At 33.6% G+C, this 25,307-nt stretch overlaps 1 protein-coding gene across 1 annotated transcript; it reads left to right on the plus strand.

Annotated features, from left to right (window-relative positions):
* Positions 1 to 18,939: 18,939 nt before the first annotated feature.
* Positions 18,940 to 25,062, plus strand: LOC140169026 (C4b-binding protein beta chain-like). Its single transcript, XM_072192312.1, has 5 exons — positions 18,940 to 18,988; positions 22,383 to 22,547; positions 23,223 to 23,393; positions 24,388 to 24,433; positions 24,893 to 25,062. The coding sequence occupies exons 2-4, from the start codon at positions 22,406 to 22,408 to the stop codon at positions 24,393 to 24,395; spliced, it is 321 nt and encodes a 106-aa protein (XP_072048413.1). The 5' UTR covers positions 18,940 to 18,988; positions 22,383 to 22,405; the 3' UTR covers positions 24,396 to 24,433; positions 24,893 to 25,062.
* Positions 25,063 to 25,307: the final 245 nt, after the last annotated feature.

Here is a 25,307-nt window from a genome sequence, read left to right on the forward strand (position 1 = left end):
TCGAATAGCAGTGTCAAAAAAGTCGTAAATTAACTATCCACGAATTACAATCGAGTTTTAATCGGACACTACATGGGGATGAGGTCGGAGCGGACTATCATCCTTAAACTATGTTAACAACTTCACAAGCAGTTCTTGAGTTTCTATTCCACATAAATAAATACATGGCAAAACCTAAAGGGATGACGATATCAGTCTAAATAGTAATTTCCATGATTCTTGAAGAATATTGTGGTTTTTTAGTTTTGTCTTGTTTTTTTTCTTTTGCAGGTATATGTGTTTACAAACGCGTCAATGGAAATCTGCTCCTTTTCATGGACATACAGCGTGTTTATAGTGAATATACCGCATTTGAGCATACCGTATACAATAATCCTTGTATATATACCGACACCCTTGCTGTTTATAGTGAGACACAGTTACCGCACAAATTATCCGGGCAAATTATATACCAACTAACATTATCGTACATTTGCAATGACCCCGAGGTCACACGGGGAATGTGTAAATATTGTGGCGCGAGCTATAAACAGCCCATTCAACAATATGATCATGGCGGTGAACATGTAGCTTCTGTTTTGATAACTCTTGGGGTGAGAATCGTTCCGAATGTCCTGCGCGCATCCTACGCATCATGAAGAAGCTCCTACTTCCGGTAATACCGCACACAATTTATACTGGTGTGTTTATTGTGGGAATATCTCGCCACAATATCCTTCGGTTGAGAAGGATGTCGATGTACCGTACATACATATACTGCTAGTGTTTATAGTGGGCAAGTATCCGGATAATCTATAACCGGGTAGAAATTGTACCGCAATGTACCGCACATCTTGTGTAAGCGACTGCAGCAAAATTGCTATATTTTGTTCTGTCAAGTGGGTTGTTTGTCACAGTCAAACACAAGATATTCTACCTTAGCGGCTTAATTATTTAAATAAACATGTCTGAACTCACAAGGCGATGACCAATAGGGATTATGTCAAGAGCCAGCGCTTACTCTCTTATCATTTTTTTAAAATTTTTACTACATGGTAACAATTTTGTATGCAGTGGAATCAGAAACATCTTGGCTAACAGAAAAAAATAAATCTTTTCTAATTCAGGGTCAAACGCCAGATATGCTCAATTAACTAAATCGTCCAGAACAAGTTGGGACACTTTTGACATTTTTTAGCATATTAAGCTTACATTACATAAAGTCGACTTTTGCGATTAGCAATTGCATTTTAATTTTCAGAAATAAAAAAGGGGTCATGGTGCAACTGTGATTTGCAGTTAAATCAGTAATATCTTGGCTAACAGAAAAACTTTACTTGGTTTCTTTCCTAGTTCAGGTTTAAATGTTATGACCGATTTTACTTAATCAACCGAGTTGGCCCACTTATTGCCATGTTCCTATTAAGTTTGGACTGCGTAAACTGAACTCTCATGTATATGGTCGAATCCAACGAAAAATGTACACGTCATGTTCGGGGTCATAACTTAAAGTATTAATCAATTGGCATTCGTTTTTGTATTGTGTTTATTCGCCTTGATCATACGCTTCGCGACATATATAATAAGACCCCCTTCTGTGAAAAACTTAGACACAGAGACCCAAAAACATGATATTTTTACCCATTTTTTCAAAATATTTTTTAAAGTATTTAAAAAAAATCTAAATCAGTTATGAAAATAAGTCATTGGATTGAATCTAAATTGATTTCCTAAAAGGTGTATATTCAAAGATTGTCTGTTCGTAGCACTAGATATATCTTTAAAAAATGGAAATCACTAATAAATGCAGAATTGATACAAGCTTTGATATGTCCAATACTGAAATGCATTGCATTCGGACATCTTTATTATTGTGTTTAGCTGCCAGAAATTCTAAATGGCACAAAGGTAGGTTTGGTAAAAAATATGCATTACCTCCGAATACATGTTAAAAGCTGTGTCATTACCACAAACTGAGAGAATAGTAAACAATAGTTAAGCAATAGGTGCAGGGTAATACACTCTTTATTTCTACCAAGTTTCAATAGCCTGCGTTTAAATATGTCTGAGATGTCAACAATAAAAGCAAGTATTCGTAGGTAAATTTCGGTAACCGAATGTTACCTACGAATACAATTTGACATCATGACAGTATTGTGAAACACCGCCATTCATGCCAGTGCCCATATTGGTACATAACGAAGGCATGTATGTTTGCTATCAAATCATATGTCAATGAAAGTTGCGAATTCACATACATGCCCACCATGCAAAACTGAATACGGCTTAATTGTTGAAAAATATGTACTGAAATAGACGACGGTCTGCTCATTTGAAAGAAAAATCAGATTCGAAGAAGATTAGAAGGGGATACATACTTGGATTTGTCAGCTGTCATGTGTGTTTCATTTTAAACGTTTACCGACCTTCTGGTTTCTGAGTAATTTGTGTCCAAATTGGTTTATTCGAAGGTAACTTTTGACGTTTTCGCTAAGTTTACCTACGAATACCATGGACAAAAACAACTTTTCTCATTGTCTCATGATCTAGACAACACAGTGGTGGACCCTAATATAAAGCTAATTATAGTTGACCTCAAACGAAAGGCCACAAGACGTAACTGACTCCAAGATGGACTTCACAAGTCTGCAATAACGGTTTTAAGCGATTTGTGTGCAATTAAGCAAATTAAAGTCACTTTGGTGCCTTTGTTTCTTACTTCAATCCTCTTTCAACCACTGTGAACCGACATTAAATATACATGATAGGGTCTCAAATATCAATAAACGTACATAAAGAAAATAAGACATTCAAAGTGCTTTATAAAATGAAGATTTGATTGCGATATCCACCAAAAGTCTAATTCTTACCTACAAATACTGAAATGTTACTTACGAATACAGCATAATACATGACATGTGTCATGAAGTGTCCCTACCAATGGAAATTAATTGTCAAAAACTTTAAGCGGTACCCCGGACAATATTATTACCCATATACGGATTCATTCAACAATTATTTATTATGTAAATTTGCTGTTTAACTACTTGTATATCAAAATGAAGTGTTCAAAATCTTGCTAAAAGCATCAAAAAAATTTGATCCAAGGTAAAAGCACTTATTCATTTGTACGTACCATCTGAAAGAGATCTCAAAACTACCATTTTATTCATTCATTATCATAATAGCAAAATTTGAACCTCTAAACTCAATATAGAAGTTGTTAAATTGCTCATGTTACCTACGAATACCCGGGTTTCTTCACCTCTCATTTTATAAAGCATTAGGTGTAGGCGTATAATTCCTAATATTCTTGAAAACAGATATCCCACTCGTTCTTATACAATATGCACATTTATTCACACTCATTTGATAAATAAAATACAGAAACTGACCTAAACTTCATTTTCAAAAATAAACTAGCATAAATAGACTAAGATCATATTGATCGCTTTATAAAAATAAAAACAAATATTTTCTGGTTGAGCTAGCATTTTCCTGACACCCCGTGGTCTACATTACACGAAAAAAGTGTTAATGGGAATATTCCATTTGTTTTAGGTTGATTATTATTGCGATAGTGAAAGCATCCTAGTGGTATTCGTAGGTAACATTGGGTTTTGATGTCACATTTACTATCACACGTCCTGGATTTATTTGTCAAGATTAGTGATGGCACTTTTGGTTCCTATAAGGCCAACATGCCATCAATCAATGGGCAAAAGGAAAAAATTGTGGAGACATTTTTATTTGGGACTTTTATTTTTGGCCCGTGGACACTTTTGGTTGGATTCAACCATATATCATACGTATATCGAAGTTTTAATCATTTGCAAGATTAAGTATGTTAAAATTGGAAAGCGTGTACGTGTGTTCCAATTGTTTAAAATTACCAAGTCTCTGGCTTACTTCTATAGTGAAAAAGAAAAACAAACAAAATATACATTTATTTGGAAAGTTGATAATACATTTTGCGTGAGTCTTTCGCGAATTAAACGATTTTACGGAATAATTAATTTCATGGTCTTGATGCTTTATTGAATGGCAAGTTCATTGGCTCAGTTCTGCCTAATAGAAATCCAGTCTCTCTACTAAAGTATAATACTAATAGGGATGCCCACTGTCAATACAGTTTCCACTAGAACGATTTTCATTTACTGTGTGCGTGCACTTACACACGTATTGTCTATGGAGAAACTGATCGATACAAGAAATCCCAGGCCTGTTAAATGGCGTACATACTTGTTTTGATCCAAATGCAGGTTGTTTCAAGAAATTCCTGATTCCACCAGAAAACATTAACCAAACTTTTTCCTGTTTGGTCAGTAAATACAGAGGACCTTCCTTCATGAAGAGATCAACTTTTTTTAATGAAAAATTTAATGAGATGAGAACTACAACAGGTTGAAGTGACACCATTCCGTGCATCAAGTGTTCAAACGCAATATCTCCGAATTTGGAGTGAATCAGACAAGCAAACTTACATACTCATAAAATTTAACTATTTTTGAAGACAAAATGTGCAGGATGTTAAGAAATTTAAGAATGTTTGAGCCTACCGCGGCCCATCTCAAATTATGCACTTCCCCGTGCACACCGTCATCGTCCCTATATCTTCGTGTCAAAAATTGCCGTGATAGTACGATGAATCCTCACGTTTTTCAACAGCTACGCATGGTGATATTTTTCGAGATAGGCCGAGCGACTCAGGCTAAGCATACAATTTGAGATTTTGAGAGCCTGCCACACTGTTTCTATTCTATGTTTTTACGATTTTCGCATGATCAGTATATGGCTGGCCGTAACCGGCACAACGTGGAGCTACTACGCGTAGCTTACTTTTCGCTTCGCGGAGCTAAATTGACCAATCATGTTAGATCTTTTCATTACGCGGAGCCAGTGGATGCATCCTCGTTCCAGAGAGAGAAATACTATGGGGATTTTAAATGAATCGATTGTAAATAAACCACGACCCATGACCAGTTGTACAGGATCAATACCATTGTTTGATTAGTGTATAGTCAATGTTACCTTGCATGCATGTGTCATGTGTGTGGCGTGTTTGTTTGTTTGTTTGTTTGTCTACTGTGTCAGGCCAGGATCACTGACACCCACGGTACTGATACTGTCATACTATCACGGTGATCATATTGTTGAATGTTGTTGACTTTAAAATAATCATGATGCAGTCATGTCTACAGTAGAATTCACCACGACCTTTGAAGGACTTAAACCCCATTAAAAGCTATTAAACCAAGATAACACTCAATGAAAACAGCTCAACTATGTTACATCAGATCTTCTCTGGTTAAATACACACTGCACTTGTGTCTGTTTTACCTGTGCAATGAGCAAAGAGCTGGTATCATAGTTTCAGTTGGGTGAACGATTATAAAGCGAACGCAAGGTAACAATACTGTGGGCTTTTGTTTACGAAATGAGACAATAGTCTGCTTATTGTTAACCAGCGTTCTTGAAAATGAGAAGCTTAATGACTTAACACGGTTTAGAAATAATTTCTTCATATATTTTGGTGTTATCTGTCGTTTACATATCCTTCCTAAAACACAAAAGTACCAATATTTCCAAACACCTAAATTAGCTAAAAATTTAGGACATGTTACAAAACTATATTTTCTAGAATTTCAGAGAATACTTTAAATATTGGCCGGTTATTTTTTACACAGTGACGTCAACTAAGCAATGGCCTATACTTCTTACATACACTATTTGTAGAGGTCACACGTCAATGGTGAGCGCACTGAGTATTGTGTATAGGAAAACGGACAGTAACTACAGTATGTATGGCCTACTACTAGTAAATAAAGTAAATCCGAACTGGTTTACTGAAGGTCGAATTCCGCAGGCCACACCGCGCAAGTTATACAAATTAGCTCCCGGCGATACACTGCAGATCGCAGAACTGTGTGCATGGTTTACCACCACTCTGCCTAGCTATATAGTTGTATATATATATATATGTACAATACTGTATGAGTTTCTTATGAGTGCATGTCCATCTTAATAATAAGTCGGTTCGTACTTTTCATAAACTACTTTTTGAATCACAACTTTCGTGACCGAGGATATCTTGCAACTACGTGACGCTCGTCTGGCAAATTCTTAATGAATAAATTCGCTTCACGTAATGAGTAAGTCGTACTTGATTGGTCAGTTTTACCTCCGAGTAATGAAAAACTCTAACATGATCATGATTGGTCAATTTGGCTCCACGGAGCAAAAAGTCACCTACGCGTAGCAGCTCCACGTTGTGGCGGTTGCGGCCTACCATATCAGTATCCCATATGATATTTCTATTGCAAGAAAATTTTATTTGTTGTCAGGTAAATCACATGTTTTATCTTAAATACACTAACTGGAAATTAAATACACTAATTAGTGAGGACCGGTATTTTGCTGTGGATATGTTTAACTGCAATTTTGCGGTAAAAAATTTTAAATCCTGGGTAAAAATTGTGATCATATTCAACTCTTTGAGAAAATATTTATATAAAGGAATGCATGTAAAATCCAGCTGCAATACAATGTACATTATTGACACACTATCACTCTCTTTATCTACGTCAATAATAGAATATCGATTTCAATCGAATTGAATACATTGCTCAGTTTTGAGTTTGTAGTTGACTACTAAGCGACCTAAGCGATCGATTGCTAGCCAATCAGATAGAACTCCTTTTCTTGCGTTCGGTGAAATACCACTCGCCCGTCGCTCACCAACGGAGTATAAATTTATATTTATCGTATAGGACGTCGACACTGTGCCGTGCACTTCTCACTACCATGTCCATTTCATATGCTATCCATCATGGCTTCCATGCACACGCAGTGTATTGCTCAATGTAGTAAAGATAACGTTTGAGTTGGAGCAAATTTCTCAAAATTGGTAGTGATTAATGTTACCAAACTTATGCCATGATGAAATATAATAATTTTTGAAGATAAAATGTGCTGACCTTAAAATACTGAACAATGTTTAAGACTACCGCTATTCATTTGAAATAATGCACTTATTGTTCATCTCCTCTATGGAGATATTTTCCATGGCGGCCATCTATGATCATGCTTGAGGTTTCACCAAACAAACCATGGGTTTTGAGGTCTTATATTTTTTGCTGTATGTCAACAAAATCGATTAAATTTTCAGGATGATCTTATTTTTATGTTGTTATAAGCAAATATAATGTTCCAGATAACGCAAGTTAATAAATACATTAAGAAAAAGTACCTTAAAGTTGCACTTTCTGTTGTTCTAGCAGCCCTATATAAAACCGTGACACTCGAAAGGCCATATCTCTGGAATGAAACGTCCGATTAAGATTATTTAAACGCCAAAATGTTTCTTTCATCAATTCCCAGCCAATAAGTTAGGTCTAAATCAATTTAAATATATTAAGCACATTGGTGCACTGACAGATTAGGATAACTACACTGACGCCCTCTGTTGGTCAAAGTTCAATTAATGTTATGCAAGGTTTTAACATTAAGGGTATTAAGCAAAAATGCCATTATATTATCACTAACATATTAAGTAAATGCAAATGAATTATGTAACTTGTGACCTGTTAAATGTCAATTTAATTGACACGCAATAGTTCAAATGTTTATTTTGAAACTATGATCATAGCAGCACTTCTTCACGTTTTATTTTGTTATACGGGGGAATTTATGAGGAATTGAAATAAAGGTCTCAAAAGTTGTTCTTATGTTTGGCTGTTTTATGAGGGCGTCGAAATCCATTTCATATTGTATTATGGGGGATATAGTGCTGATCTGAAAAAATCATCTTGAAAAGTGAATTCTTGTACTAGTTCTTGTAAATTTTGAAAACCTCATAAAACAAACTGTAACATAAGAATAAGTTTTTAATATTGTATTATGAGCACAAGTATGAGTAAATGAGATAAAGAGAATTTATCGCGTCTGACGTCACCTGTCATTCAAACTCGAACACGGTTTGTTTACAAGTGTCGTGATGATGACTTGCTGATCGCGGATTTATAACCGGGCGCCTTATTGTTAATTTTGCACCTTTCGACATGCAAACCATCTCAAAAGTTAGGTCTTTATAGTAGGACACTTTCTTTGGTGAAGGCACCATGTCACTTTTAAAACTGGACCTTCGTTTAATCAAATGCTTGTAACTTTGCTTCTTGAAGTCACATTGGATTCAATGTGGTGTCATAATGTGCAGGATTAGATATTGTTCAGTTTCGAAATTGTGATTATTTTTTCAAGTGTAAGGATACTTTATTGGCGCAGTATATTTAAAATTAAACTCAAACAATGAAGTTTAGGCTATATTTTGTTATTTGTTATTTTGTTACATTAGTAGAGATGTTAAACCAATTTATTTAAAGTCATAGTATCCTTGGTGGTCAATCACCATGATCACCTTCAAAACACGCTTTCCCCAGTCACCGCCCACTAATGGCACAAAAAGTTCCTTATTCTTGTCTAGGCGTGGCCATACATTCTGGACTCTACCTGTAAGTTGTGTTATGATTTTACAATAAGGAGTTTCACAAAAACCTTTCTTTTAGAATAAACCACAATATCTCTATTGGGTTAAGACCTTTCTTTATCCATTCTCTAGCAATTTCTCTCTCCTTGAACAAGCCACTGTCGGATTTTTTTGGTCGCCATCTTTAAATTCTCTGAGGTTTGTGGGTATCTAAATTCCTCAAAACACACGTCTGTCCACACTACAAGAAATACAAAATGCCTGGAGAATTTTTACACCATGCATACCTTAAGAACATTCATAGCAAGTAATCCTGAGGGCAAAAGCTGGTGGCGCTCAAACTATAGTGATGATATGCTTAGAGCAAACCGGACATTAAGGCGGAACGAACTTTTTGCACACCGTATACAACAAAATGCACTAACGCGTCAAAGTGCACCAATCGCGTGACAAAATGCGTCAAAACGTAACGAATTATGTCATTGCGTCGTGAAATGCGTCAAAACGTAACGAATTGTGTTGATTACGCGGCGAGATGTGTCAATTGCATAACAAGTTGCGCCAATTACTGGGCGAATTGCGTTGAAGCGTAACGAATTGCGTCAATTACGCGGCAAAATGCGTCAAAACGTAACAAACTGCACCAATTACGCTCACGGTTGTTTGATGTTTATTGAATTGGCTTCATTATTAAGGTGGCTGTGTACTCTCAGACATGCATGTAGTAAAAGTGCAATAACTTTGTAATTATTCGCGCAAAACATATAAAAGTATACATTTTTATGAAGGCAAGACATCAATAAATCTTAATATAAATACAGATTTGGGGTAAAAACAACAATTTTGAAGAAAATCACAAAAAAGTGAGTTTTGGGCAATATTTGTTAGGTACATCATACCAAAACTACACTCTTTCCAAAATATTTTATTTTGTTTTTAGCTCAATCTTGAGGCTCCATTCCAAAAACGGTTTTTTATTTTTTTGATATTGGCCTTATTTTTTGAGATATTGACCATATAAGGCATCAAAATGAACTTTTTAAAATTCAAAAACGTCTATTTGCACAAAATGATGCCCAAAATCGGAAATATACCAAAATATAAAAAAATGAGAAAACAGTTTCTTGAGTCGATCATGCTTTTTACGATGATCATATTTGCTTACCTATAGATGCTGTATTTATTGAGTTATCGTGTACCTAAATCGTCATTTTACCGAGAAAATGAACATTGAAATAATGGCCGTTGAAGTTTAAAGTGGTCACATTTTGCACTTTCATCGAATCTCACAGGAGAATGCGACAGTTTTCGTTTTTGTAACTTATATTACGTGAACATCGGGTAAATCCACAGCCCCTTGAGAAGTTTGAGCGAAATCCATTCATAACTTGATATTTAAATCGGGGAAAGAACTTGAAAAACCCACATTTTATCAGCTAAAACGGAGCCATTTGAACTGTTTTTGTGAAATCAGTGCTTCCGTGGTGTTTCCATAAGATGCCCACAAACGCCTATTTGCACAAAATGATGCCTAAAATCGGAAATAGACCAAAATATAAAAAAATGAGAAAACCGTTTCTTAAGTCGATCATGCTTTTTATGATGAGCATAATTGCTTACCTATAGATGCTGTATTTATTGAGTTATCGTGTACCTAAATCGTCATTTTACCGAGAAAATGAACATTGAAATAAAGGCCGTTGAAGTTTAAAGTGGTCATATTTTGCACTTTGATCGAAGCTCACAGGAGAATGCGGCAGTCCTCGTTTTTCTACCTTACATTACGTGAACATCGGGTAAATCCACAGCCCTTTGAGAAGTTTGGGCGAAATCTATTCATATCTTGATGTTTAAATCGGGGGAAAGAACTTGAAAAAATTCACATTTTATCAGCTAAAACGGAGCCATTTGTCCGCTAGGTTTTAATGAAAAGCGTTGCGTATGCGTAGCGTATCTGTGCGTTAACAAATTGCGCGTCTACAAAACGCGATGCGTTGTTGCGCGCGTATACCCCGATGGTACAACACAGATTTTCTTTCCTTTTAAATTGCGGAAACGAGTGAAATAGTGAAATAAAATCCATAAAATAGAGCAGTTGGAGTTAACAAATCTGGATTTTCTTTCATTGTATATATAAAAAACATAACAAAGTAAAAAACATTTCAAAAAGCTCAATTTCGCGAAAGAAACAATGTCTTGAGTACACAGCCGCGTTAACTAAATCCAAACAGAATAAATCGTATGAACCGCGTAAATCGCTGAAATCATTACCTCTTGGATATTACCTATATTATCAGATATAGCCTACCTCTACTGTACATTATACAACATATCAATATTGTGACTAAATCGGTTCAAGGTAAATACAATAGAATGATTTAAACATGTTGTCTTTTGCGTCATATTACTCGTTGTAGTAGGTATGGTGTATATTTTGGAAATGGTACAGATCACCAGTTTTATTTTGACCTTTGACCTGAGCATGAAACATAACAAAATCTATTGTACTGTGTTCAGGTGTGTGTGGAATTATTTAGAGCGGAAAATCCATTTAATGACATTTTGCTATATATTCTGTATTATGTCATTGGCAGCCATTCGAGGGAAAAAAGGAACATTTGCGACAAGTTATTGTGTGTCGTAAAGCAGATAAGATTTTCATTAATTTATCTACCTTTGATCTCCAAAATGAGTGATATTCTAGCTAATAAATGAGGCCAATATGAATTATTGAATTGTTTAGAAACAGTGATTTATTACGCTGTACCTATACATAATGGCAGATAATAATCTGTTTGATTAGAATTTCTGATAATTTTGTCATTGTGAGCTTTAATTACCGATGATATTGGCCTTATTTTTTGAGATATTGACCATATAAGGCATCAAAATGAACTTTTTAAAATTCACAAATGCCTATTTGCACAAAATGATGCCTAAAATCGGAAATAGACCAAAATATAAAAAAATGAGAAAACCGTTTCTTAAGTCGATCATGCTTTTTATGATGAGCATAATTGCTTACCTATAGATGCTGTATTTATTGAGTTATCGTGTACCTAAATCGTCATTTTACCGAGAAAATGAACATTGAAATAAAGGCCGTTGAAGTTTAAAGTGGTCATATTTTGCACTTTGATCGAAGCTCACAGGAGAATGCGGCAGTCCTCGTTTTTCTACCTTACATTACGTGAACATCGGGTAAATCCACAGCCCTTTGAGAAGTTTGGGCGAAATCTATTCATATCTTGATGTTTAAATCGGGGGAAAGAACTTGAAAAAATTCACATTTTATCAGCTAAAACGGAGCCATTTGTCCGCTAGGTTTTAATGAAAAGCGTTGCGTATGCGTAGCGTATCTGTGCGTTAACAAATTGCGCGTCTACAAAACGCGATGCGTTGTTGCGCGCGTATACCCCGATGGTACAACACAGATTTTCTTTCCTTTTAAATTGCGGAAACGAGTGAAATAGTGAAATAAAATCCATAAAATAGAGCAGTTGGAGTTAACAAATCTGGATTTTCTTTCCTTGTATTTATAAAAAACATAACAAAGTAAATACATTTCAAAAAAGCTCAATTTCGCGAAAGAAACAATGTCTTGAGTACACAGCCGCGTTAACTAAATCCAAACAGAACAAATCGTATGAACCGCGTAAATCGCTGAAATCATTACCTCTTGTTAATTACCTATACTGTACATTATACAACATATCAATATTGTGACTAAATCGGTTCAAGGTAAATACAATAGAATGATTTAAACATGTTGTCTTTTGCGTCATATTACTCGTTGTAGTAGGTATGGTGTATATTTTGGAAATGGTACAGATCACCAGTTTTATTTTGACCTTTGACCTGAGCATGAAACATAACAAAATCTATTGTACTGTGTTCAGGTGTGTGTGGAATTATTTAGAGCGGAAAATCCATTTAATGACATTTTGCTATATATTCTGTATTATGTCATTGGCAGCCATTCGAGGGAAAAAAGGAACATTTGCGACAAGTTATTGTGTGTCGTAAAGCAGGTAAGATTTTCATTAATTTATCTACTTTTGATCTCCAAAATGAGTGATATTCTAGCTAATAAATGAGGCCAATAGGAATTATTGAATTGTTTAGAAACAGTGATTTATTACGCTGTACCTATACATAATGGCAGATAATAATCTGTTTGATTAGAATTTCTGATAATTTTGTCATTGTGAGCTTTAATTACCGATTTCATGTTTTTCATGCAGCTATAACTGACTTTAACGGTGTTCTTTTTATGCAGTTTGTGCTTTGGCGGAAAGTGTTTAGCGATCAGTGATAAAAATGTTCTAGAGACATTTGTCTTGACGTTTGAGCTGAATGGTGGATAAAACCATATGATTTTTCTAGATCGGTTTTTTTTTTTTTTTTTTTTTTTTGATCGGTTTTGCAGAGTCGTTGTTTGTAACCACAGTTATTAGTGCTTCGTTGTATTTCAAAAATCATACCAATCTTACAGAAAGCTGAATGATACGCCCATGTACGTTAACGCCAATTCAAATCACCCCAACAATCATCAAGCATATACCAGTAACTGTAGAAAAACGAATATCGTCTCTTTCATCAAGTGAAGAACACTTCAAGAAAGCTGCGCCGTTGTCGCGACTCTCGCAGTTACGCTCGCAATATTGAGCGTCGCGAACGCTCAAAGCTAAATTCCACTTTTCCGTGCAATATAAACAGGTCATTATTGCCTGATGCAAACGTGCGTGAAACCGATGGTTGCAATCATACCGTGGAAACATGGCATGTTGCCTCAGGGGATCGACGCTAAGTCAGGTACCGCGTGAGCAAACTCAAAAATAGCGCAAGTAGCGCGAGCGTACACAAAAAAAACTTCGCGCGTAAGATAAGGGTGATTCTCTGAAAAGGTGAACTTTTATGTCCCGCGACTTTCGGCGCTCATAAAAGTTTTAAAAGCGGATTTTCTTTTTCTTTTTTGGCTTAGTCATGGACTTTTGTATGTATAAAAATAGTTAAGAACATCCAAGTGGGGAAAAATTAATTTCTTGGAGTCAAAAAATTCTTCAATATCTGACGACCCCCCTGAAAACCCCATGTCCCGATGTCACGCACCGAATTTTAGTGATTTTGTAGTATTTTTGTGAGCTAGTGTGGGAAGTGAAAATTACCACTGACTGGGGTAAATATCATGTCTAAGAAGGTTCAAATGCTTAAAACCACTTCTAAAGTCAATTTTATGGAATAATTCAAAAATTTGTGTCAAAAAATTGGTGTCCCGCAGTTTTGCATCATTGCCGTCACATTGGCATCAAAACGGCTGGAGGTGAAGACCAAATATCAGAGGTCATAATTTGACCCCGTAAACATCAACCCGAAATAGCTGCACATTGGCACTCTTTTCCTGCCAATTTTGAGGGTATCTTCAAGTATACAGGCGCGTACCTTTATTCAACATCATCTCCAAACGTTTCTGATCAATTTGATATAAGTGTTATTGTCGAATTTTTCTTTAAAATAATGATGATTGAATATGTCCCACAAGCTGTTGTGGTGATATGTAACACGTGGGTAAGCTTAACCCTGCTATTAACCATATGCAATGTCTGAACCATCATCTCCGCTACATCAGTTGGCGTCACAATTTGCCGTGGCGGAGTTCGTGTAGAAATATCATCTCCGTCACATCACCATCATCTCCATCACAGCACCGGATCTTGAGATACAGCGAAGTCCAGTTTAGTTGATCAGAAAATGCTTACCAATTGTAAACCTTCTCATCTGTATGAATTTTTCATCCGTCACATGACTATCATCTCCATCACAGCAATGTCATCTCCATCACAATTGTTGTTGACCTTTATTTGACCTTTGACCTAGACAACATGGAATTTACTATTTGGAAATGTAATTGATAGTGTATGTGTTTACTATGTCAATAGAAATTTATTTAGTTATTTCAAGCAAAATTATGAATATACTTTAGTTTGTATAAAAAAAATACCAACAGACATGACTTTTTCCGTACAGCCTGCCTCTCATTGTCCCAACTAAATGACGAAAGTAAAAACTCATATTTTTTTTTAATGAAAAAAGCAAACATGAATCAAGCAACTTACAAGTTATCCATAAAACATAATTAAGAGTTTTAACAATTTGTTTGACTGTCCTTTTTTCCTTTCTAAATGTGACGGAGATGATGCTCACCTGGCACAACCTGCAGATTACGCCCTCTATAATATAGAGGGCGCCCCTAAAGATTGCGCCAAATATTGTTTTCATGCACTAGAGACTTACATCCTTACAGATATGTAAAGGAAACATTTTTATAATCATTTTCAAATTCATATTTTCCTATCTTCCAATAGTACACCTTTTCTGAGAAATACCCATAAGTGATGTCGCCAGGTCTGTACGCTGTACCGGCGTCAGCTGAATTCGAGTACGCTTAGAAGGCACAGGCATGGACAATTCCAATCTGTGTATTAATAATCTAAGGTTGCAATAAAAACCTATTTTTTATATTATAATAAGCTCTGCAAATAATGCTACGAGCACTTTTTGCTGGAACTGATATAACTCTTGTATTATACTTAAATATATTTAAATTATCTGATATTTAGATACTTAAAGATGACATCAAAACTACTGGTTGTTTTTGTTGCGGTGTACGCCATCGCTGCATTAAATGGAATAGATGCGTTGGAGTCATGTGATGAGACCGACGGTGGTGATTGTGATCCAGCATGTATACCCGCCACGGAAGAAATACTAGACAGTTTGAAACCCAGTTTGACCACCTATGAGGTCTGTCGTCTTAAGAGCTCTTGAACATAATTTTTTAGAAGTGGCTCTATACCTCAAAAAATAGATTTTTCTGATATTTTGTGCAATGATGCATGTTAGGGTGTTGACTACTTGTGTGACTAAAAAAAATTCAAAAATCGGCTTGTTGCCATGGAAACGGCCAAAACCCAGATTCTGTCATTTTGGGCCAAATTGGCAGTGAAATTAGTTAAAAAACACGTTATTTCAAGTGTTCGCTGCATCTAACCCATATAATGCTGGAACATTACATTAAGTTCTTGTGAAAGGACATCTATTCATCTGATGATCAGCATATTTAGAGGTCAATAAGTTATTCTTAAGGGTACGTGCAGAGCCCATCTGTCAGGTGTATTTTCACTTTTTCATAAAATGTCATTTTAGCACCTAAAATATCATCATGAAAATCAACAACCCGGTGTTGCCAGGATTTTGTCCATTCTAGTGTGGGTAGTAGAAGCTAGGTACTTTACATTTTAGTAAAAATCAGCTTGGGCAAATGTTACTTCTAAATACAGTGTTGCCAGAAAAACTGGTATTTTTGCAAATTGACATTTTGTCAAATAACGCCTTTTTGTCACAATTATGTGCATTTTGACAAATATTTTCCTTCAAGGTGAATCCAAACAACACTTTTTCGTCTTTGTAAATATCTAAATACTGAAAATTCAAAATTAGTGTTGCCAGAGTTTTTGAAAAAACACACAATATTATTTTACTGATAGTATGATTTGTTGTTGATGGTTTGGTTAGGAAATGCTTATTTCTAATGTTCATACCATCGAATGTACATAGTATAGATTGTTATATGAATGTTTAAACACTTGAGCACAAAGTAAGTGTTGCCAGAATTCTTGATAAAACACCCAAAATCATAATGCCACGATCCAGTCCTCTCACGCTAAAGTTGACAACGTCAAAATTTGGTTTACTATCATCAATAGCTTGTCCTAAAAAGCGTATTCAAATTTTGAAAACCCCACGGTTCTAGTGTTATCTAGTACAAAGTTATAGTCAGGGTAATTATGGGTATTAATTTTGTTCTTTGTTTTCTATTGAATTTTGAACTGGTCACTCAAGCCTTACTGGACTGGATCAATAATAATCAAAAATATTGATATCAATTTCAGCAATAATTAAAAAATATATAAATATTGTTATCAATAATAAACAAAAATATTATCATCAATATCAAAAATACTAACATCAATAATATCAATAATAATCAAAAATATTAACATCAATATCAATAATTATCAAACATATTAATATCAATATCAATATAATCAAAAATATTAATATTAATATCAAAAATAATCAAAAATATAAATATCAATTTCAATAATAATCAAAAATATTAATAATATCAATATCAATAATAATCAAAAATATTAATATCGATATCAATAATAATCAAAAATATTAATATGAATATGAATAATAATCAAAACTATTAATATGAATAATAATCAAAAATATAAATATCAATATCAATAATAATCAAAAATATTAATATCAATATCAATAATAATCAAAAATATTAATATCAATTTCAGTAATAATTAAAAATATATAAATACCGTATTAATATCAATATCAATAATAATCAAAAATATTGATATAAATTTCAGTAATAATTTAAAAAAAATATAAATATCGTTATCAATAATAATCAAAAATATTATCATCAATATCAAAAATAAACAAAAACATTAACATCAATAATATCAATAATAATCAAAAATATTAACATCAATATCAATAATTATCAAAAATATTAATGTTAATATCAAAAATAATCAAAAATATAAATATAAATTTAAATAATTATCAAGAACATTAATATCAATATCAATAATAATCAAAAATATTAATATCCATATCAATAATAATCAAAATATTAATATCTATATCAATAATAATGAGAAATATTAATATCAAAATCAATAATGATCAAATATATTAACATCAATATCAATAATAATCAAAAATATTAATATCGATATCAATAATCTAAAATATTAATATGAATATGAATAATAATCAAAAATATTAATGTGAATAATAATCAAAAATATCAATATCAATAATAATCAAAAATATATATTAATATCAATGTCAATAATAATCAAAAATATTAATACAATTTTAAAATATTAAGATAGTTTTGATTATTGTTGATATTGATATTTTTGATTATTATTCATATTAATATTTTTGATTATTATTCATATTCATATTAATATTTTAGATTATTGATATCGATATTAATATTTTTGATTATTATTGATATTGATGTTAATATATTTGATCATTATTGATTTTGATATTAATATTTCTGAAAAATGTCCGCACATTATGACGTCATAGCGACATTATGAGAGGAATGTTTGTACTTATTGGTATCACTGGGGTAGAGGAGACCCATAGCTATACATTGATTCCAAATATAACGGTATATCACGTTTATAATTGAAAATTAGGGGGTTGCAACCCCCCTTCGTAGTCCGTGTTACAAAATATAGCTCAGTAGTTCTAGGGTTAATGTTAATATTTTTGATGATTGTTGATAATGATGTTAATATATTTGATATTATTATTAATATTATTGATGATAGTAAACCATATTGATGTCAATACTTTCGATTATTATTTATATTGATATTAATAGTTTTGATTATTATTGATAATGATGTTAATAGGCCTACATTGATATTATTATTAATATTGATGATAGTAAAAATTGACGTTGGATCGTGGCACATATAAATATATATATGATTTTGGGTGTTTTATCAAGAATTCTGGCAACACTTACTTTGTGCTCAGGTGTTTAAACATTCATATAACAATCTATACTATGTACATTTGATGTATGAAAATTAGAAATAAGCATTTCCTAACCAAACCATCAACACAAAATCACTAAAATGCTAATATTGAGTGTTTTATAAAGAATTCTGGCAACACTAATTTTGAATTTTCAGTGTTTAGATATTTACAAAGACGAAAAAGTGTTGTTTGGATTCACCTTGAAGGAAAATATTTGTCAAATGCACAAAATTTTGACAAAAAGGCGTAATTTGACAAAATGTCAATTTGCAAAAATACTGTTTTTTCTGGCAACACTGTATTTAGAAGTAACATTTGCCCAAGCTGATTTTTATTAAAATGTAAAGTACGTAGCTTGTACTACCCACACTAGAATGGACAAGATCCTGGGAACACCGGGTTGTTGATTTTCATGATGATATTTTAGGGGCTAAAATGACATTTTATGAAAAAGTGAAAATACACCTGACAGATGGGCTCTGCACGTACCCTTAAGAATAACTTATTGACCTCTAAATATGCTGATCATCAGATGAATAGATGTCCTTTCACAAGAACTTAATGTAATGTTACAGCATTATATGGCTTAGATGCAGCGGACACTTGAAATAACATGTTTTTTAACTAATTTCACTGCCAATTTGGCCCAAAATGACAGAATCTGGGTTTTGGCCGTTTCCATGGCAACGAGCCGATTTTTGAATTTTTTTTAGTCACACAAGTAGTCAACACCCTAACATGCATCATTGCACAAAATATCAGAAAAATCTATTTTTTGAGGTATAGAGCCACTTTAAAAAAATTATGTTCAAGAGCTTAAGTGCTTCTCTAAGAAGTTTTGTTGCAGGTTAAATAACTCCTGTGGGAAAGGTAAGCATGGCCGGTACATGGCAAGTATAGATGATCTCTATTATATTAAAGCTATCAAAGTGTTACACACTAAACCCCTAAGGACTTGAGGTTTGATGCAAGAAATGTGGCGAGAATGCGGAACTCAGACCCAAACGTTAATAGTAAATGTATAGTATGGATGCAGTCACCGTTACACGACTTTTACAACAGTCTCAAGACAAATTATTCATTATTAGATACAATTAAAAAATTGATTGTAAGTCTAAAAAAAGGCGCTGAGCTCGCAAAAATGTTTATTCACCAGCCCATACTAGTTCTATAACACCCTATATTTGGTGCAAAAAATTATGATCCCCTAAAATTTCCACAACCCTCGTGTATATTCATGACCCACCCCCACATTCCGAAAAACACGGCAGCATCTTTAGCGCTAATTATGTTACGCTAAACGGCACCATGAATATGTCTTCGAGAACCGCGTTTGAAACCAGCCATTTTTTGAAAATTGGCACATATGTTTTAATGATGTTCTCATTCATTTTCTAAGTCTCATCTGTCAAAATTAGCTAATTAATTAGTAATTAATTAATTAAATGTGGCGTATAGTTATAAAGTGAACTTATGTTTTCCATAGTGGCGTATCGACTATACGCCTCTTTTTATACACATTTTATAATTAAGAAATATCGGCAAAAATGAAAAACATTGTATGTCATAGTGGCCTACACCTCGTTACATGACATAGTGACGAATCGGACCCATGCGCCACTATGGAATGAAGCCGACGAAAAGTAACGCCATATACCTAATTTTGATACAACCTGTAGAACCAGTCTAGAATAGGGTCTATTCCAGATCTACAATCAAGGAATTAATATTAGCACTTACTGTCATACTATATAAATGTAAATCGCCACCCCTCTTCCCAGTTCAATGTTGGTGAAAGCACTTTTGCAATATGGCTCTCAAGTCTCCCCAACATTGATTGGGGGAAATGGGGGAGGTAGGGGAAAGGGCAAAGGGCAAAGGGTCATGTTTGCACTTCTCATCAAACATTGTTATACTAATTTCACTGAACATTCAGAGAGGCAATGAAGAGATCCAACATATTGTCAAGATGTGCCAACTATTTTCTTCCTTGATTGAAGTCAGTAACATAAGCACATTTGAATGAGTCTTTAATTCCTTAACATGTTTAAACGGACTCGGACTTGTTCTGTGAGTACAGGGTGTCATTAAAATACTACAAAAGCAATCCAGGTACTAACCGTTCGTTCATTTTCCTATCTGTTTTTTTTATTTACAGTAAAGACTAAAAAGACTCAATTTGTTTTATTCTTTTATTCATATGCCTAGATAGAATGTAAACTTAAATTAACATTTTCTTGAATTTTATTTTGGTATAATTGCAAACGAAAAACTGCAATAAGTTGACTTTTTCCTGTTTCATTTACGTTTTCCCTTTTTCCTTTTCACACATTCTTGTGTCTAAAACGGTAAACGACTGGTTACTGTTTTTCATTTTCTTAAAATGTAAGAGAAAAAACAAACCCAGAAATATAACGTTTAGATTTCTGATTTTGAATTAGGAAAAAAGAACATAGGTCATTTTCCGTTTTCTTAATAAAACGGAAAAGCGAAAACAGTCATTTACCGTTTTTCTATTTTTATAAATTCAAAATAGAAAAACGGAAAAGGATTGTTTTCCCTTTACCGTTTTGATATGCAAATTTGATATTGTAATGTATAGTGATGAATATTTATTTATTTATTTATTTATTTATTTATTTATTTATTTATTTATTTATTTATTTATTTATTTATTTATTTATTTATTTATTTGAACAGACGCTTTTGAATCAGCGGCACACGCCTAAATTGACGGTGCGTTCATATAAAAGACAAAAAATACATTTAAAACAACAACAACAATAACTCATAAGAAACAATAAATATAAAATAATGTACAATGTATAAAAGATACACAACCCACTCACGCACACCCCCACGCTCTCATCCCTCTCACCCCTACTCTCCCACACCCATATCACACATATATACCCTCACACACATGCACACAAAATCAAACTTATGTATATAGGTCTATATTACAATAATTACAATCAAAATTATTTACAATCATATGTACATAGGTAAATCAAATCAAATCACGCACACCCCCACACTCTCATCCCTCTCACCCCTACTCACCCCCACCCATATCACACATACATACCCTCACACACATGCACACGAGATCAAACTTATGTAGGCCTATGTTACAATAATTACAATCAAAACTATTTACAATCATATGTACATAGGTGAATTAAATCAAATCAAATCAAGTTATAAAGTACATTTGATAGGCCTACAGATTTTACCAGCATCATTATTTGTATTAGGCCTATAGTGAAAAAGATTTGGAATTATTTTGAATTTTAAACTATATTTACAATCATATTATATATGTACAAGAGAGTCCTATATACATAGGTTTACAAAAACAAATTATAAAGAACATTTAAACAAATTTCACTAGCATCACTAATAATTAATGTAATTGTGTCTGCAAACATTTCACTGCATAAGAGCATATCAGATAACTTGACCTATGGACAACTTGACCTACGGAAAACTATTTATTTCCTTTTTTCATAATTCAAAATCAGAAGTCTCAATGGTATATTTTTATTTTTTCTCTCACATTTGAACTGTAAACAACCGTTTACCGTTTTTTGACGCAAAGATATGCGGAAAGGTTAAAGAAAACAAACCGTAATTTAATCAGAAAAAAACCGACTTATTACTGCTTTTCTTTTGCAGTTTAGACATTAATAAAACGGTTATTTTAAGTTTACATTCTAATTATATCATAAAAGAATAAAACAAATTGTGTGTTTTTAGTTTTTACTCTAAGTAAAAACAGATAGGAAAACGAACGAACGGTTAGTACCTGGATTGGATTGAAAGCAATCCAAATATTTAATTCTCGAATTCAGAGGATGGCAATAGATATAGGCGACGAAATGATCAAACATGATTTATCTAGTGATTTATTGTTTCTTTGTATCTGTATTGCAATTGACTATATACCTCCTATTGGTGATTGTCAATAAGAAATTGATTGATTGATTGATTGATTGATTGATTGATTGATTGATTGATTGATTGATTGATTGATTGATTGATTGATTGATATTTTAATATTTAGGGAAATTGGGCTAGAGAGGAAAAATTATACTACAATTATTTTCATAAACAGTTTTTGGTACAAATGTAGCAATGTGCATACCACAGATGTTTGAATATATAAGTATACTTCCTACATTTTCACAAAAATGAAACAAATAAAGACAAGTTTAGTGGAATTTAATCAACCATTGTTCTTTTCATTTTCACTTTTACACAGCTTGTGCTGATCCCGGTATTCCGATGAATGGTTTTAAATATACATACAACGACGGTGCTCTGATTGCCTATGGTTGCAATGCGGGCTTTATTTTGCGAGGTGAAAGTGTACTGACGTGTACTGACGGAACGTATGATAATCCTTTACCGATGTGTGAGTTAAGAAGTAAGTATTCTAGATCTACAATCAAGGAAACTATTGTTGGCACGCACTGTCATACTATATAAATGTAAATCGCCACCCATCTCCCCAGTTCAATGTTTGATGAAAGCACCTTTGCCCTTTGGCTCTCCAGTCTCCCCAACATTAAGGGGGAATGAGGGAGGGTAGGGGAAAGGGGAAATGATAAGGTTTGCACTTCTCATCAAAAATTGTTACACTAATGTCACTGAACTTTCAGAGAGGCAATGAAGAGATCCAACATATTAACAAGTTGTGCCAACTATTTTGTTTATTTGAAGTCAGTAACATAAGCACATTTGAATAAACGACTCTTTAATTCTTTAAAATGTTTCAACGGACTTGGTCTTTGAGTACAGGGTGTCATTAAAATACAACGAAAGCAATCCAATTATTTAATTCTCGAATTCAAAGGATGGCAATAGATATAAGGCGACGAAAAGATAAAACATGAATCATCTAGTGATTAATTGACTATACCTCTTATTGGTGATAAAATAAGATTTCATTAATAGTTTTTAGCACAGATATTACAATGTAACCTCAGGTGTTTGAATATAATTTATTTGTATACTTCATACATGTTCACAAAAATGAAACAAAAAAATGTTTAGTGGAATTCAATTAACCAATGTTATTTTCATTTCCACTTTTACACAGCCTGTGCTGATCCCGGTACTCCGGTGAATGGTTTTAAACACGGTACATACAACATTTATGGTGTGCTTATCTATGGTTGCAATGCGGGCTATAAATTGGAAGGAGAGATTCTTCTGACGTGTACTAACGACGGAACGTATGATAATGATGTACCTACGTGTGTGTCAGTTGGTTAGTATATGCAAGGATCCCTTACCTAAATAATAATGATACCAGGCTCACAAGTTGCCATTTTGGTGAATTTTGTGTGTTGGACTATGATCTGGCTGGACATGCATTCAGAGAACCCCTCAATACATATTATAGATGACATGACCCCTAAACATCTTTACTTTATTTATTTCTATTTTATTTATTTCAGACATATTTAAAGAGGGTAGCCAAGATCAGTGGACCATCACTGCTTTACACAAGGGCCCTATGTGAAAGTTTACAGTTGAAGCTACTTTATAGGCTGAATTACATTGCAATTTACTGGCCCAAAATCGACAATTTACAAGCAATTCCAACACACGAAAGAAAACGGGTTTCAGCCTATTGTGCACAAAAATTAATTCTTGTCTCAAAAAGCAAAACAGAAGAATTCGTTTATCTTTAATTTAAAAATCAATGTGACCTCTATCAGTCTACTATCTACTATCAGTCGCCAAGCCGCAAGTTACTGATTTGCAATCAATCAAATAAAGCACTTTCCAACCGTTTTAGTCCCGTCACGCGGTTTTGAATCGCAGTTATCATAAGCGACTACTAAAGTATGGATTGAGGGCCTTCGGATGTTCCTTGGATCTTACAGTTAGATGGCGACATTTGTAAATCTCAAAGATTAATATTTTAGATCCAATGGCGACCAAATGGACGTGACTGACAACCCTCTATTGTTATGCATAGTCATGCTTAAAACCACACAGTTCTGAGATACACCTTTTTACTTTGAAATTAATTTTCTTGGTCAAATAAAATAGCAATATTTTTTTTTCGGTAATGTCAGATAAAACAATAATGCTTTGATATACCTTATAGTTATAAAAAAATTCCTGGTGTTAAAATTAGGCATGCATTTGTTTCCATTAGTGTAGATATTTAGATATTGACAGGCTTCAACTTGACCTGTGAGCCTTTTTACTTATTTATTTACTTATTCATAACTTTGTTGTTGTTTTTATAGAGCCATAGAACAAGAACTCGTATTTCATGCTTCATCCCCATAAAAGGTAACAGTAAAATTGTTTAATTGCTTGTTAGAAGTGGCTTTCTTTGCAGCATTCTGTTTCTTCTTTTTCTTCTTAACTGTAACTAATGCTAGCATGCTTTCTGAGGGCCTCCTTGGTTGTGACAGTTTATTGTCCTGGCTTGTGCAGTTTGTATGTATGGTCTCAGTGTTTTTACACAGAAGAGATTAAGCTGTTAGCTCAATCTTTTGAGAAAATTATGTTAAGGCAGTATAGTATTGTGCTGTCAGAGGCGTAGCTAGGGGTTGTGGTGCTCAGGACTAAGGATACATAATGGCACACCTCCCCCAATTCTTGAAACAAGGGACCTATATCCCACTTTCTTTATTTGTAAAGTATTTAGGGGGACAATTGGGAAATTTATTCTCGCAAATGTCACAAAAAGTGATGAGTGAATAATAATGACTATTTTTAAATACCGCTGTGTGTTTTTTCTTGCAGATGAGCTGAAAGTGGAATTGAAGATCACATATAAGTACGCGGAAAATTCCAAAACGATATTTATTATCTTACTATAAATAGCAAAAAATTGCATGTTTGTTTGTTTCTTTCTTTCCTTGTGGGTTTGTGGGTATGTCCATGATAAGGCTCCGTCAATTTTGACCTGAATGTCGCCAAAATCATAATTTTATTTGGTTGAAAGCGGTCAAAAATTGACCTAAAAAACAATAGCTACCGTACTGTTTCGTATTTCTAAGATTCAATTCCTTCAGATAAGATCTACGCTAAGGACAACGTGAAGATACTTAGGTTATGATTTGCAATAGTTAAGACAATTAAGAACACCGATTGTTCGAGGCAAAGGTCACTTTCTGGCAACTTACTAAGACACATTATAATGAAAGACAGGGATAAA

Source organism: Amphiura filiformis, chromosome 14, assembly GCF_039555335.1.
Source record: "Amphiura filiformis chromosome 14, Afil_fr2py, whole genome shotgun sequence".
Lineage (NCBI taxonomy): Eukaryota > Metazoa > Echinodermata > Ophiuroidea > Amphilepidida > Amphiuridae > Amphiura > Amphiura filiformis.

What these genes read in the sequence shown, in the direction of transcription:
- LOC140169026 (XM_072192312.1), top strand. Translation starts at nt 22,406, where the DNA reads ATGAATGGTTTTAAATATACATACAACGACGGTGCTCTGATTGCCTAT. An exon ending in ACCGATGTGTGAGTTAAGAA is followed by an intron (nt 22,548 to 23,222) that starts GTAAGTATTCTA and finishes ACTTTTACACAG; the next exon opens with CCTGTGCTGATCCCGGTACT.